The sequence below is a fragment of the Oncorhynchus clarkii genome, unplaced genomic scaffold (genome assembly GCF_045791955.1).
Source record: "Oncorhynchus clarkii lewisi isolate Uvic-CL-2024 unplaced genomic scaffold, UVic_Ocla_1.0 unplaced_contig_13371_pilon_pilon, whole genome shotgun sequence".
NCBI classification, from domain to species: Eukaryota; Metazoa; Chordata; class Actinopteri; order Salmoniformes; family Salmonidae; genus Oncorhynchus; species Oncorhynchus clarkii.
Genome location: NW_027258130.1, coordinates 53,582 through 69,281, shown reverse-complemented (window position 1 = coordinate 69,281; position 15,700 = coordinate 53,582). Strand labels below are relative to the sequence as shown.

Below are 15,700 nucleotides of genomic sequence, written 5' to 3'. Positions count from 1 at the left end.
AACACTGGTCACTATAATAATGGAACACTGGTCACTAATAATGGAACACTGGTCACTTTAATAATGGAATCACTGGTTACTTTAATAATGGAACACTGGTCACTTTAATAATGGAACACTGGTCACTATAATAATGGAACACTGGTCCCTTTAATAATGGAACACTGGTCACTTTAATAATGTTTAAATACTGTTTTACACTCTTCATATGTATTTTCATTTAGCTTTGATTTCCTCTAGCTATTCTCCAGTTTGCTCCCAGCCGCTTTCACAGAACGTAGATCACTGTTAAACCATGGTGCAGATTTGTTTGTTTGACTGAATTAATATGACATTTCCTTAAATGCAGTCCGATACGTAGCAGATAGAAAGTATGTTTTAAATGAAATAAAATACACTTTTACTCTCAACGGCGTTTACCAACTCCAGTTAGCAGATGGCGATGAGCGTCTTTCAGGCGACGCTGCCAGTGTGACGTATAATCTAGTGGACGGGACGTTCCTTCCACAACAACAGCTAGTCAGACACCTCGGTTGCTTTCTGGCAAACATAGCTACAACATTCACGCTCTTTACACTGTTTTGGTGTTTTAAAGTTCTGTCGTTTACCTAGTTACCTTATTTAATGTTATATGTACATTGTTACTCAGCTAGCTGGCTTAATAAGTTAGCTTAGAGCTAGGCTAGTCGCTAATGCTACCTAGCTAACATCTCCGACCATGAGTTCACTGAGCTACTCTCCTCCTGATAAAGAAGAGGGGGTCTGCTGGACGGAGGAAGAGGGTCTGTGGCTGAACGTTGTTGTGAAAGAGGAGAAAGAAGAGGAGGAAGTCACCGTTAAAAAACAAGTAGAGGTTGAGTCTGTTCCGGTTAAAGACGAAGAGAAACACGTTACTGTGAAAGAAGAGGAAGACGCGTTCAGAGTGAAAGAGGAGGAGGATGTTACAGTAAAAGAAGAGGAGGATGCAGGGGAGGAGGGGGAGATGACTGTCACATTGAAAGAAGACGACGAGGAAGAGACAGAAGATCTGATTAAGACCAGTGAGTACTTTCTTAATAACAGGATCGCAACCTCTGTTAGCCCAATAATGGACGAAAGAAGTCTGACGTGACTCAGTATAGTCCAAGGACCAGACATGTTCTGCTTTGAGGCGAAGTGGCTCCAAAACAGACAAATACTACATCTAAATGTGAATCCATTCTCAATTGTGGTACGGTTCCAGAAACATAAATCTCTCCACTTTCATATCGCATCAAAAATAATTTCACAAATATACTCTTACTGCAGCATACTGTTCTAACCGGTTTTAACACAGTTGCAGCCGACAGCGTTTTTCAGCGACAACACATTTGTGGCGTCCGTATTCCGTTTACACACAGGTGTTAGGAGTCGCTGATAGCTAATTAGGCCAGGTACGCCCCTGTCTATCATCTGTCTTCCATCTGTTTTCCTCCAACGCGCTGAAACATGGAAATATGGCCATGTGGGAACAGTAACCCTATAAAGGTAGCAATTAAACCTTTTGGGCTTTGGGGGGGGGGGGGTTTAAAATGATCCTGTAAGTGATACATGTTTGACCGAGGGACATGTCAAAATGCTGAATTTGGTCATTCTAGCAAGCTTTTATTCATATAAAAAATTTACTGAATTGGCCATGTGGTCTACATTAAAAGGGTAAATGACATGCCCTCCTCAGTGGGTAATGTCAGTCTTGTAGGTGAAATGAAGATTAAGATTGTAACAATGACAGTCCATTTTATATATATATATCATTATTTATCATTATATACATACATATATATATATATATATATATATATATATATATATATATATATATAAAATGATATCATTATTTAGACTTATTGAGGACCTTAATCCTTAATCAAGGACTGAAGGGGGGCATGAATAAAAAATGTCAGAGTAATATTTTAATTCATGAGGTGATTGGGGGACTAAACCTGATAGTATAACAATAGTAGTGATGGTCTACCACAGCTTCAGATGATAAGGTGTTAACTAGACTAAACCTGATAGTATAACAATAGTAGTGATGGTCTACCACAGCTTCAGATGATAAGGTGTTAACTAGACTAAACCTGATAGTATAACAATAGTAGTGATGGTCTACCACAGCTTCAGATGATAAGGTGTTAACTAGACTAAACCTGATAGTATAACAATAGTAGTGATGGTCTTCCACAGCTTCAGATGATACAGTGTTGTTCAGTCAGGCAGTTCAGAAAGGCTGGGCAGTAGTTTAAAAGGAGGGAGCAGAGATGTCACAGAGGGGGCAGCGATGTCACAGAGGGAGCAGCGATGTCACAGAGGGACCAGCGACGTCACAGAGGGGGCAGCGACGTCACAGAGGGGGCAGCGACGTCACAGAGGGGGCAGCGACGTCACAGAGGGGGCAGCGACGTCACAGAGGGAGCAGCGTCAGTCAGTTACTCAGACCGGAGCTCTTCACCAGGCTCCTCCTCTAACATGGAGCCAGTTTTATCATGTAGAAGTTTTATTCAGGTCTCTATTAAGTATTTAACTAAATAATCTGTTTGTCTTTGGCAGGAGAGAGACCAGACTCTCACTCTGACAGCGGAAAGAGTCCTTCAGGGGAACCAGACCCAGAGACACCCAAACCAGGGAGACAACACCACTGCTCCCAATGTGAAAAGAGATTTTCCAAATCAGGGGACCTAAAACGGCATGAGAGGATACACACAGGGGAGAAGCCTTTCCAATGTTCCCAGTGTGGAAAGTGTTTTAACCGCTTAAGCAACCTGAAGGCGCATGAGAGGACACACACACATTATTTCCAATGTTCCCACTGTGGGAAGCGTTTTGCCTGCTTAAGCAGGCTGAAGAGGCATGAGAGGACACACACAGGGGGAAATCCTTTCCAATGTTCCCAGTGTGGAAAGCGTTTTACCCGCTTAAAGTGCCTGACGACGCATGAGAGGACACACACAGGGGAAAAGCCTTTCCAATGTTCCCAGTGTGGAAAGCATTTTACCCGCTTAAGGAGCCTGGAGGAGCATGAGAGGATACACACAGGGGAAAATCCTTTCCAATGTTCCCAGTGTGGAAAGCATTTTACCCGCTTAAGGAGCCTGGAGGAGCATGAGAGGACACACACAGGGGAAAAGCCTTTCCAATGTTCCCAGTGTGGAAAGCGTTTTACCCGCTTAAGTAGCCTGAAGAAGCATGAAAAGATACACACAGGGGAAAAGCCCTACCAGTGCTCTCATTGTGGAAAGACATTTTCCCAGGCAGAGGACCTGAAATCACATGAGAGAATAGAGAGGCTGTGTTCTGACTTGTGTTTTTGACCTGAGAATTTAGGTTTTTGTTTATGCCAAATGAAATCATATTGTTAACATGAAATCATTAACAAAATAGACCTACTCTTTTCAAGTTTTCACCTGGAGATGATAAATACTACCATTCATCCATTGCATACGAGTATAAACCCTCTAATATTGTTCATTATGTTTTGGGGATATTGCTAAATGTTAATTATTTTTTAGATGAATGGAATTTTGGATTTCTTGATTCTAACCTTAAACCTCTTGGATTTGATGTGATCTGGCTTTTCGCTAAATTAATTTGATTGAATACATGATTTAGATATTGCACCATGTAAATTATTGAATAGATTAATAGAATGTGCATTTCTTGATTTTGAACATTGAAACCTCTTGAATTTAGTAATTTTGTTTCATTTAGATAATTTGTTTACTAGTCGTCAAGCTAAAGGACGATGAAAATGTGATGGCGTTTTTATAACAACATTGATAAGTTGTTGACCTGAAAAACATGAATGTTCCCACCAATTCCACTATGTAGAAGCAGTATAGAGTTGTTTACTCTGATATTATCTGTTGACTGAATAAATCAGAATTTGCATTGAATACAGATGTGTAGTAGATGTGAAGTTTATTTTAAATTCTCACCAATCGATCAACAAAAACGTGTCTTTGTCAGTCTCAATATAATATTAAACTTTTGAAAGAAATGAAAAATAAAAAGTAGAATAAGGCTCCATGTTAGCTAATGCATTATTATATTATAAGGCTCCATGGTAGCTAATGCATTATTATATTATAAGGCTCCATGGTAGCTAATACATTAGAATATTATAAGGCTCCATGGTAGCTAATACATTATAATATAATAAGGCTCCATGGTAGCTAATACATTATAATATAATAAGGCTGATTGGTAGCTAATACATTAGAATAAGGCACCATGGTAGCTAATACATTATAATAGAATAAGGCACCATGGTAGCTAATACAGTAGAATAGAATAAGGCACCATGGTAGCTAATACATTATAATATAATAAGGCACCATGGTAGCTAATACATTATAATATAATAAGGCTGATTGGAGGCTAATACATTAGAATAAGGCACCATGGTAGCTAATACATTATAATAGAATAAGGCACCATGGTAGCTAATACAGTAGAATAGAATAAGGCACCATGGTAGCTAATACATTATAATAGAATAAGGCTCCATGGTAGCTAATACATTATAATATAATAAGGCACCACGGTAGCTAATACATTATAATATAATAAGGCACCATGGTAGCTAATACATTATAATATTATAAGGCTCTATGGTAGCTAGTACATTATAATATAATAAGGCTCCATGGTAGCTAATACATTATAATATAATAAGGCTCCATGGTAGCTAATACATTATAATATAATAAGGCTCCATGGTAGCTAATACATTATAATATAATAAGCCTCCATGGTAGCTAATACATTATAATAAGGCTCCATGGTAGCTAATACATAATAATATAATAAGGCTCCATGGTAGCTAATACATTATAATATAATAAGGCTCCATGGTAGCTAATACATTATAATATAATAAGGCTCCATGGTAGCTAATACATTATAATATAGTAAGGCTCCATGGTAGCTAATATATTATAATATAATACGGCTCTACAGTAGCTAATACATTATAATATAATAATGCTCTATGGTAGCTAATACATTATAATATAATAAGGCTCCATGGTAGCTAATACATTATAATATAATAAGGCTCCATGGTAGCTAATACATTATAATAGAATAAGGCTCCATGGTAGCTAATACATTATAATATAATAAGGCTCCATGGTAGATAATACATTATAATATAATAAGGCTCCATGGTAGCTAATACATTATAATAAGGCTCCATGGTAGCCAATACATTATAATAAGGCTCCATGGTAGCTAATACATTATAATATAATAAGGCTCCATGGTAGCTAATACATTATAATAAGCCTCCATGGTAGCTAATACATTATAATAAGGCTCCATGGTAGCTAATACATTATAATATAATAAGGCTCCATGGTAGCTAATACATTATAATATAATAAGGCTCCATGGTAGCTAATACATCATAATATAATAAGGCACCATGGTAGCTAATACATCATAATAGAATAAGGCACCATGGTAGCTAATACATTATAATATAATAAGGCACCATGGTAGCTAATACATTATAATAGAATAAGGCACCATGGTAGCTAATACATTATAATATAATAAGGCACCATGGTAGCTAATACATTATAATATAATAAGGCACCATGGTACCTAATACATTATAATATTATAAGGCTCCATGGTAGCTAGTACATTATAATATAATAAGTCTCCATGGTAGCTAATACATTATAATATAATAAGGCACCATGGTAGCTAATACATTATAATATAATAAGGCTCCATGGTAGCTAATACATTATAATAAGGCTCCATGGTAGCTAATACATTATAATATAATAAGGCTCCATGGTAGCTAATACATTATAATATAATAAGGCTCCATGGTAGCTAATACATTATAACATAATAAGGCTCCATGGTAGCTAATACATTATAGTATAATAAGGCTCCATGGTAGCTAATACATTATAATATAATAAGGCTCCATGGTAGCTAATACATTATAATATAATAAGGCTCCATGGTAGCTAATACATTATAATATAATAAGGCTCCATGGTAGCTAATACATTATAATATAATAAGGCTCCATGGTAGCTAATACATTATAATAAGGCTCCATGGTAGCTAATACATTATAATATAATAAGGCTCCATGGTAGCTAATACATTATAATATAATAAGGCTCCATGGTAGCTAATACATTATAATATAATAAGGCTCCATGGTAGCTAATACATTATAATAGAATAAGGCTCCGTGGTAGCTAATACATTATAATATAATAAGGCTCCATGGTAGCTAATACATTATAATATAATAAGGCTCCATGGTAGCTAGTACATTATAATAGAATAAGGCACCATGGTAGCTAATACATTATAATATAATAAGGCTCCATGGTAGCTAATACATTATAATAAGGCTCCATGGTAGCTAATACATTATAATAAGGCTCCATGGTAGCTAATACATTATAATATAATAAGGCTCCATGGTAGCTAATACATTATAATAAGGCTCCATGGTAGCTAATACATTATAATAAGGCTCCATGGTAGCTAATACATTATAATATAATAAGGCTCCATGGTAGCTAATACATTATAATATAATAAGGCTCCATGGTAGCTAATACATCATAATATAATAAGGCACCATGGTAGCTAATACATCATAATAGAATAAGGCACCATGGTAGCTAATACATTATAATATAATAAGGCACCATGGTAGCTAATACATTATAATAGAATAAGGCACCATGGTAGCTAAAACATTATAATATAATAAGGCACCATGGTAGCTAATACATTATAATATAATAAGGCACCATGGTACCTAATACATTATAATATTATAAGGCTCCATGGTAGCTAGTACATTATAATATAATAAGGCTCCATGGTAGCTAATACATTATAATATAATAAGGCACCATGGTAGCTAATACATTATAATATAATAAGGCTCCATGGTAGCTAATACATTATAAGGCTCCATGGTAGCTATTACATTATAATATAATAAGGCTCCATGGTAGCTAATACATTATAATATAATAAGGCTCCATGGTAGCTAATACATTATAATATAATAAGGCTCCATGGTAGCTAATACATTATAGTATAATAAGGCTCCATGGTAGCTAATACATTATAATATAATAAGGCTCCATGGTAGCTAATACATTATAATATAATAAGGCTCTACAGTAGCTAATACATTATAATATAATAAGGCTCTATGGTAGCTAATACATTATAATAAGGATCCATGGTAGCTAATACATTATAATATAATCAGGCTCCATGGTAGCTAATACATTATAATAAGGCTCCATGGTAGCTAATACATTATAATAAGGCTCCATGGTAGCTAATACATTATAATATATTAAGGCTCCATGGTAGCTAATACATTATAATAAGGCACCATGGTAGCTAATACATTATAATAGAATAAGGCTCCATGGTAGCTAATACATTATAATATAATAAGGCTCCATGGTAGCTAATACATTATAATATAATAAGGCTCCATGGTAGCTAATACATTATAATATAATAAGGCTCCATGGTAGCTAATACATTATAATATAATAAGGCACCATGGTAGCTAATACATTATAATATTATAAGGCTCCATGGTAGCTAGTACATTATAATATAATAAGGCTCCATGGTAGCTAATACATTATAATTTAATAAGGCACCATGGTAGCTAATACATTATAATAGAATAAGGCACCATGGTAGCTAATACATTATAATAGAATAAGGCTCCATGGTAGCTAATACATTATAATAAGGCACCATGGTAGCTAATACATTATAATAGAATAAGGCACCATGGTAGCTAATACATTATAATATAATAAGGCTCCATGGTAGCTAATACATTACAATAGAATAAGGCACCATGGTAGCTAATACATTATAATAGAATAAGGCTCCATGGTAGCTAATACATTATAATAGAATAAGGCTCCATGGTAGCTAATACATTATAATAGAATAAGGCTCCATGGTAGCTAATACATTATAATATAATAAGGCTACATGGTACCTAATACATTATAATAGAATAAGGCTCCATGGTAGTTAATACAGTAGAGTAGAATAAGGCTATATGGTAGCTAATACATTATAACAGAATAAGGCACCATGGTAGCTAATACATTATAATAAGGCACCATGGTAGCTAATACAGTAGAATAGAATAAGGCTCCATGGTAGCTAACACATTATAATAGAATAAGGCTCCATGGTAGTTAATACAGTAGAGTAGAATAAGGCTCCATGGTAGCTAATACAGTATAATAGAATAAGGCTCCTTGGTAGCTAATACATTATAATAGAATAAGGCACCATAAATGTAACCTATACTGAGTTGTCTATTTATCCATTAGGTCTAAGAAATGTATGCATGTTGATTTTGTCCATCCACACCAGACGCGATCAGGACACGCAGGTTGAAATATCAAAATTAACTCTGAACCAAGTAAATTAATTTTTGGGACAGGTCGAAAAGCATTCATGCCAATTTAGCTAGTTCGCTTGCTGTTGCTAGCTAATTTATCCTAGGATATAAACATTGGGTTGTTATAATATCTGAAATGCACAAGGTCCTCTTGTCCTACAATGAATCCATGATTGCATGGCCACGCCTCCAACTCAATCATCAAGTTTGTAGACGACACAACAGTGATAGACCTGATTACCAACAATGACCAAACAGCCTACGGGGACGAGGTGAGGGCCCTGGTGGAGTGGTGCCAAGAAAATAACCTCTCCCTCAACGTCAACAAAAACAAAGGATCTGATCGTGGACTTCAGGAGACCAGCCGCAGTGGAGAAGGTGAAAAGCTTCAGGTTCCTTAGCGTACACATCCCTGACAATCTGAAAATGGTCCATCCTCACAGACAGTGTGGTGAAGAATGTGCAACAGTGTCTCTTCAACCTCAGGAGTCTGGTCACTATAATAATGGAACACTGGTCCCTTTAATAATGGAACACTGGTCACTTTAATAATGGAACACTGGTCACTTTAATAATGGAACACTGGTCACTTTAATAATGGAACACTGGTCACTATAATAATGGAACACTGTTCACTATAATAATGGAACACTGGTCACTTTAATAATGGAACACTGGTCCCTTTAATAATGGAACACTGGTCACTTTAATAATGGAACACTGGTCACTTTAATAATGGAACACTGGTCACTATAATAATGTTTAAATACTGTTTTACACTCTTCATATGTATTTTCATTTAGCTTTGATTTCCTCTAGCTATTCTCCAGTTTGCTCCCAGCCGCTTTCACAGAACGTAGATCACTGTTAAACCATGGTGCAGATTTGTTTGTTTGACTGAATTAATATGACATTTCCTTAAATGCAGTCCGATACGTAGCAGATGGAAAGTATGTTTTAAATTAAATAAAATACTTTTACTCTCAACTGCGTTACCAACTCCAGTCAGCAGATGGCGATGAGCGTCTTTCAGGCGACGCTGCCAGTGTGACGTATAATCTAGTGGACGGGACGTTCCTTCAACAACAACAGCTAGTCAGACACCTCGGTAGCTTTCTGGCAAACATAGCTACAACATTCACGCTCTTTACATTGTTTTGGTGTTTTAAAGTTCTGTCGTTTAGCTAGTTACCTTATTTAATGTTATATGTACATTGTTACTCAGCTAGCTGGCTTAATAAGTTAGTTTAGAGCTAGGCTAGTCGCTAATGCTACCTAGCTAACATCTCCGACCATGAGTTCACTGAGCTACTCTCCTCCTGATAAAGAAGATGCGGAGGAAGAGGGTCTGTGGCTGAACATTGTCGTGAAAGAGGAGAAAGAAGAGGAGGATGTCACCGTTAAAAAACAAGTAGAGGTTGAGTCTGTTCCGGTTAAAGAGGATGTTACAGTGAAAGAGGAGGAGGATGTTACAGTGAAAGAAGAGGAGGAAGAGCAAGAGGCGAATGCAGGAGAGGAGGGGGAGATGACTGTCACGTTGAAAGAAGACGACGAGGAGGAGACAGAAGATCTGATTAAGACCAGTAAGTACTTTCGTAATAACAGGATCACAACCTCTGTTAGCCCAATAATGGACGAAAGAAGTCTGACGTGACTCAGTATAGTCCAAGGACCCGACATGTTCTGCTTTGAGGCGACGTGGCTCCAAAACAGACAAATACTACATCTAAATGTGAATCCATTCTCAATTGTGGTACGGTTCCAGAAACATAAATCTCTCCACTTTCATATCGCATCAAACATAATTTCACAAATATACTCTTACTGCAGCATACTGTTCTAACCGGTTTTAACACAGTTGCAGCCGACAGCGTTTTTTCAGCGACAACACCTTTGTGGCGTCCGTTTTCCGTTTACACACAGGTGTTAGGAGTCGCTGAGTCGGCCAGGTACGCCCCTGTCTATCATCTGTCTTCCATCTGTTTTCCTCCAACGCGCTGAAACATGGAAATATGGCCATGTGGGAACGGTAACCCTATAAAGGTAGCAATTAAACCTTTTGGGCTTTACAATGATGGGGAAATTTAAAATGATCCTGGAAGTGATACATGTTTGACCGAGGGACATGTCAAAATGCTGACTTTGGTCATTCTAGCAAGCTTTTATTCATATATATATATATATCATTATTTATCATTATATATCATTATTTAGACTTATTGATGGAAAATCAAGGACTGAATAAAAAAAATTCAGAGTAATTCAGAGTAATATTTTAATTCATGAGGTGATTGGGGGACTAAACCTGATAGTATAACAATTGTAGTGATGGTCTACCACAGCTTCAGATGATAATGTGTTGTTCAGTCAGACAGTTCAGAAAGGCTGGGCAGTAGTTTAAAAGGAGGGGGCAGCGATGTCACAGAGGGGGCAGCGATGTCACAGAGGGGGCAGCGATGTCACAGAGGGGGCAGCGATGTCACAGAGGGAGCAGCGATGTCAGTTACTCAGACCGGAGCTCTTCACCAGGCTCCTCCTCTAACATGGAGCCAGTTTTATCATGTAGAAGTTTTATTCGGGTCTCTATTAAGTATTTAACTAAATGATCTGTTTGTCTTTGGCAGGGGAGGGACCAGACTCCCACTCTGACAGCGGAAAGAGTCCTTCAGTGGAACCAGACCCAGAGACGCCCAAACCAGGGAGACAACACCACTGCTCCCAATGTGAAAAGAGATTTTCCCAATCAGGGGACCTAAAACGGCATGAGAGGACACACACAGGGGAAAAGCCTTTCCAATGTTCCCAGTGTGGAAAGTGTTTTAACCGCTTAAGCAACCTGAAGGCGCATGAGAGGATACACACACATTATTTCCAATGTTCCCAGTGTGGGAAGCGTTTTGCCTGCTTAAGCAGGCTGAAGAGGCATGAGAGGACACACACAGGGGGAAATCCTTTCCAATGTTCCCAGTGTGGAAAGCGTTTTACCCACTTAAGGAGCCTGACGACGCATGAGAGGACACACACAAGGGAAAATCCTTTCCAATGTTCCCAGTGTGGAAAGCATTTTACCCGCTTAAAGAGCCTGACGACGCATGAGAGGACACACACAGGGGAAAAGCCTTTCCAATGTTCCCAATGTGGGAAGCGTTTTACCCGCTTAAGGAGCCTGGAGGAGCATGAGAGGATACACACAGGGGAAAATCCTTTCCAATGTTCCCAGTGTGGAAAGCGTTTTACCCGCTTAAGGAGCCTGGAGGAGCATGAGAGGACACACACAGGGGAAAAGCCTTTCCGATGTTCCCAGTGTGGGAAGCGTTTTACCCGCTTAAGTAGCCTGAAGAAGCATGAAAAGATACACACAGGGGAAAAGCCCTACCAATGCTCCCTGTGTGGAAAGAGTTTTACCAACTTAAGACATCTGAATAAGCATGCATCTACCAGTGCTCTCATTTTCCCAGTCAGAGGACCTGAAAACACATGAGAGAATAGAGAGGCTGTGTTCTGACTTGTGTTATTGACCTGAGAATTTAGGTTTTTGTTTATGCCAAATGAAATCCTATTGTTTATATGAAATCATTAACAAAATAGACCTACTCTTTTCAAGTTTTCATCTGGAGATGATAAATACTACCATTCATCCATTGCATACGAGTATAAACCCTCTAATATTGTTCATTATGTTTTGGGGATATTGCTAAATGTTCATTATTATATAGATGAATGGAGTTTAGGATTTCAATGTTTTTTTTTTTTTCACCTTTATTTAACTAGGCAAGTTAAGAACAAATTCTTATTTACAATGACGGCCTAGGAACTGCCTGTTCAGGGGCAGAACGACAGATGGCGGGTTTGAACTTGCAACCTTCCGGTTACTAGTCCAACGCTCTAACCACTAGGCTACCCTGCCGCCCCACATTGAAACCTCTTGAATTGAGTCGTTTTGTTTCATTGTTTACTAGTCGTCAAGCTAAAGGACGATGAAAATGTGATGGCGTTTTTATAACAACATTGATAAGTTGTTGACCTGAAAAACATGAATGTTCCCACCAATTCCACTATGTAGAAGCAGTATAGAGTTGTTTACTCTGATATTATCTGTTGACTGAATGAATCAGAATTTGCATTGAATACAGATGTGTAGTAGATGTGAAGTTTATTTTAAATTCTCACCAATCGATCAACAAAAACGTGTCTTTGTCAGTCTCAATATAATATTAAACTTTTGAAAGAAATGAAAAATAAAAAGTAGAATAAGGCACCATGGTAGCTAATACAGTAGAGTAGAATAAGGCACCATGGTAGCTAATACATTAGAATAGAATAAGGCTCCATGGTAGCTAATACATTATAATAGAATAAGGCACCATGGTAGCTAATACAGTAGAATAGAATAAGGCTCCATGGTAGCTAATACATTATAATAGAATAAGGCACCATGGTAGCTAATACAGTAGAATAGAATAAGGCTCCATGGTAGCTAATACATTATAATATTATAAGGCTCCATGGTAGCTAATTCATTATAATATAATAAGGCTCCATGGTAGCTAATACATTATAATAGAATAAGGCACCATGGTAGCTAATACAGTAGAATAGAATAAGGCTCCATGGTAGCTAATACAGTAGAGTAGAATAAGGCACCATGGTAGCTAATACATTAGAATAGAATAAGGCTCCATGGTAGCTAATACAGTAGAGTAGAATAAGGCTCCATGGTAGCTAATACAGTAGAGTAGAATAAGGCACCATGGTAGCTAATACATTAGAATAGAATAAGGCTCCATGGTAGCTAATACAGTAGAGTAGAATAAGGCTCCATGGTAGCTAATACATTATAATAAGGCACCATGGTAGCTAATACAGTAGAATAGAATAAGGCACCATGGTAGCTAATACATTAGAATAGAATAAGGCACCATGGTAGCTAATACATTAGAATAGAATAAGGCTCCATGGTAACTAATACATTATAATAAGTCTCCATGTTAGCTAATACATTATAATAGAATAAGGCTCCACGGTAGCTAATACAGTAGAGTAGAATAAGGCTCCATGGTAGCTAATACATTAGAATAGAATAAGGCTCCATGGTAACTAATACATTATAATAAGTCTCCATGTTAGCTAATACATTATAATAGGTTAAGGCTCAATGGTATCTAATACATTATAAGGCACCATAAATGTAACCTATACTGACTAGTCTATTTATCCATTAGGTCTAATAAATTTATGCATGTTAATTTTGTCCATCCACACCAGACGCGATCAGGACACGCAGGTTGAAATATCAAAATGAACTCTGAACCAAGTAAATTAATTTTTGGCTAATTTATAGCTAATTTAGCTAATTTATCCTAGGATATAAACATTGGGTTGTTATAATATCTGAAATGCACAAGGTCCTCTGGTCCTACAATGAATCCATGATTGCATGGCCACGCCTCCAACTCAATCATCAAGTTTGTAGACGACACAACAGTGATAGGCCTGATTACCAACAATGACAAAACAGCCTACGGGGAGGAGGTGAGGGCCCTGGTGGAGAAAGACGTTACTGTGAAAGAAGAGGAAGACGCGTTCAGAGAGAGGAAAGAGGAGGAGGATGTTACAGTAAAAGAAGAGGAGGAAGAGCAAGAGGAGGATGCAGGGGAGAAGGGGGAGATGACTGTCACATTGAAAGAAGACGAGGAGGAGACAGAAGATCTGATTAAGACCAGTGAGTACTTTCTTAATAACAGGATCACAACCTCTGTTAGCCCACTAATGGACGAAAGAAGTCTGACGTGACTCAGTATAGTCCAAGGACCAGACATGTTCTGCTTTGATGCGAATTGACTCCAAAACAGACAAGTACTACATCTAAATGTGAATCGATGGGGGGGATTAAGTCGGTTCAAATGATCCTGGAAGTGATCCATGTTTGACGGAGGGACATGTCAAAATGCTGACTTTGGTCATTCTAGCAAGCTTTTATTCATATAAAGAATGTATTGAATTGTCCATGTGGTCTACATTAAAATGGCACTTCATTTTCATAGAACAGGCTTTTCAGAATTCAATATTGGTGCACAATTTCTACTTAAAATATCAAAGGGACGGCCATATGCAGTCTTTTTGGTGGAAGGACTCTGTTAGAGTGCTTTACTCAGCCTATAAACAGGCCGTTCCATGAGAGGAAGATTTGAAGCTCTACATTATCATTGTTATTAAAGCCACCAAGTCATTTTAACACCAGAACCACTGGGCCTCAAGGAGACCTCTCCTTCAAGTTAATGGTATGCCCTCCTCAAAGTGGGTAAATGATATGCCCTCCTCAAAGTGGGTAGATGACATGCCCTCCTCAAAGTGGGTAGATGACATGCCCTCCTCAAAGTGGGTAAATGATATGCCCTCCTCAAAGTGGGTAAATGACATGCCTTCCTCAAAGTGGGTAGATGACATGCCCTCCTCAAAGTGGGTAAATGACATGCCCTCCTCAAAGTGGGTAAATTATATGCCCTCCTCAAAGTGGGTAAATGACATGCCCTCCTCAAAGTGGGTAAATGATATGCCCTCCTCAAAGTGGGTAAATGATATGCCCTCCTCAAAGTGGGTAAATTACATGCCCTCCTCAAAGTGGGTAAATGATATGCCCTCCTCAAAGTGGGTAGATGACATGCCCTCCTCAAAGTGGGTAGATGACATGCCCTCCTCAAAGTGGGTAAATGTAGATTGTAACAATGAAAATCCATTATGTATATTTATCATTATTTTTCATTATATATCATTATTTATCCTTATTTATCATTATATATCATTATTTATCATTATCATTATTTATCATTATCATTATATATATATATCATTATATATTTATCATATCATTATATATCATTATTTATCACTATATATATTTATCACAATATATCATTATATATCATATCATTATATATATATATCATTATTTATCATTATATATCATTATTTATCATATCATTATATATATATATCATTATTTATCATTATATATCATGATTTATCATATCATTATATATATATCATTATTTAACATTATATCATTATTTATCATATCATTATTTATCATTATATATATTTATCACTATATATATTTATCACTATATACATTTATCATATCATTATTTATCACTATATATATTTATCATATCATTATTTATCACTATATATATTTATCATATCATTATTTATCACTATATATATTTATCATATCATTAT

General features: G+C 36.9%; 2 protein-coding genes across 2 annotated transcripts; both read left to right on the top strand.

Moving 5' to 3' along the window:
* Positions 1-487: 487 nt before the first annotated feature.
* On the top strand, positions 488-3,913 carry LOC139395753 (zinc finger protein 3-like). Its single transcript, XM_071143113.1, has 2 exons — positions 488-1,040; positions 2,569-3,913. Exons 1-2 carry the CDS (start codon positions 719-721, stop codon positions 3,327-3,329), a joined length of 1,083 nt encoding a protein of 360 aa, XP_070999214.1. The 5' UTR covers positions 488-718; the 3' UTR covers positions 3,330-3,913.
* A 5,708-nt stretch (positions 3,914-9,621) lies between these two features.
* On the top strand, positions 9,622-12,052 carry LOC139395752 (zinc finger protein 391-like). The gene is made up of 2 exons (XM_071143111.1): positions 9,622-10,044; positions 11,086-12,052. Exons 1-2 carry the CDS (start codon positions 9,756-9,758, stop codon positions 11,940-11,942), a joined length of 1,146 nt encoding a protein of 381 aa, XP_070999212.1. The 5' UTR covers positions 9,622-9,755; the 3' UTR covers positions 11,943-12,052.
* The last annotated feature ends 3,648 nt before the right edge of the window (positions 12,053-15,700 follow it).

Bases quoted from the DNA above. Each gene is read 5' to 3' on its own strand.
- LOC139395753 (XM_071143113.1), top strand. From the start codon at position 719: ATGAGTTCACTGAGCTACTCTCCTCCTGATAAAGAAGAGGGGGTCTGC. The intron at 1,041-2,568 runs GTGAGTACTTTC...TGTCTTTGGCAG, and splicing joins AGAAGATCTGATTAAGACCA to GAGAGAGACCAGACTCTCAC.
- LOC139395752 (XM_071143111.1), top strand. From the start codon at position 9,756: ATGAGTTCACTGAGCTACTCTCCTCCTGATAAAGAAGATGCGGAGGAA. The intron at 10,045-11,085 runs GTAAGTACTTTC...TGTCTTTGGCAG, and splicing joins AGAAGATCTGATTAAGACCA to GGGAGGGACCAGACTCCCAC.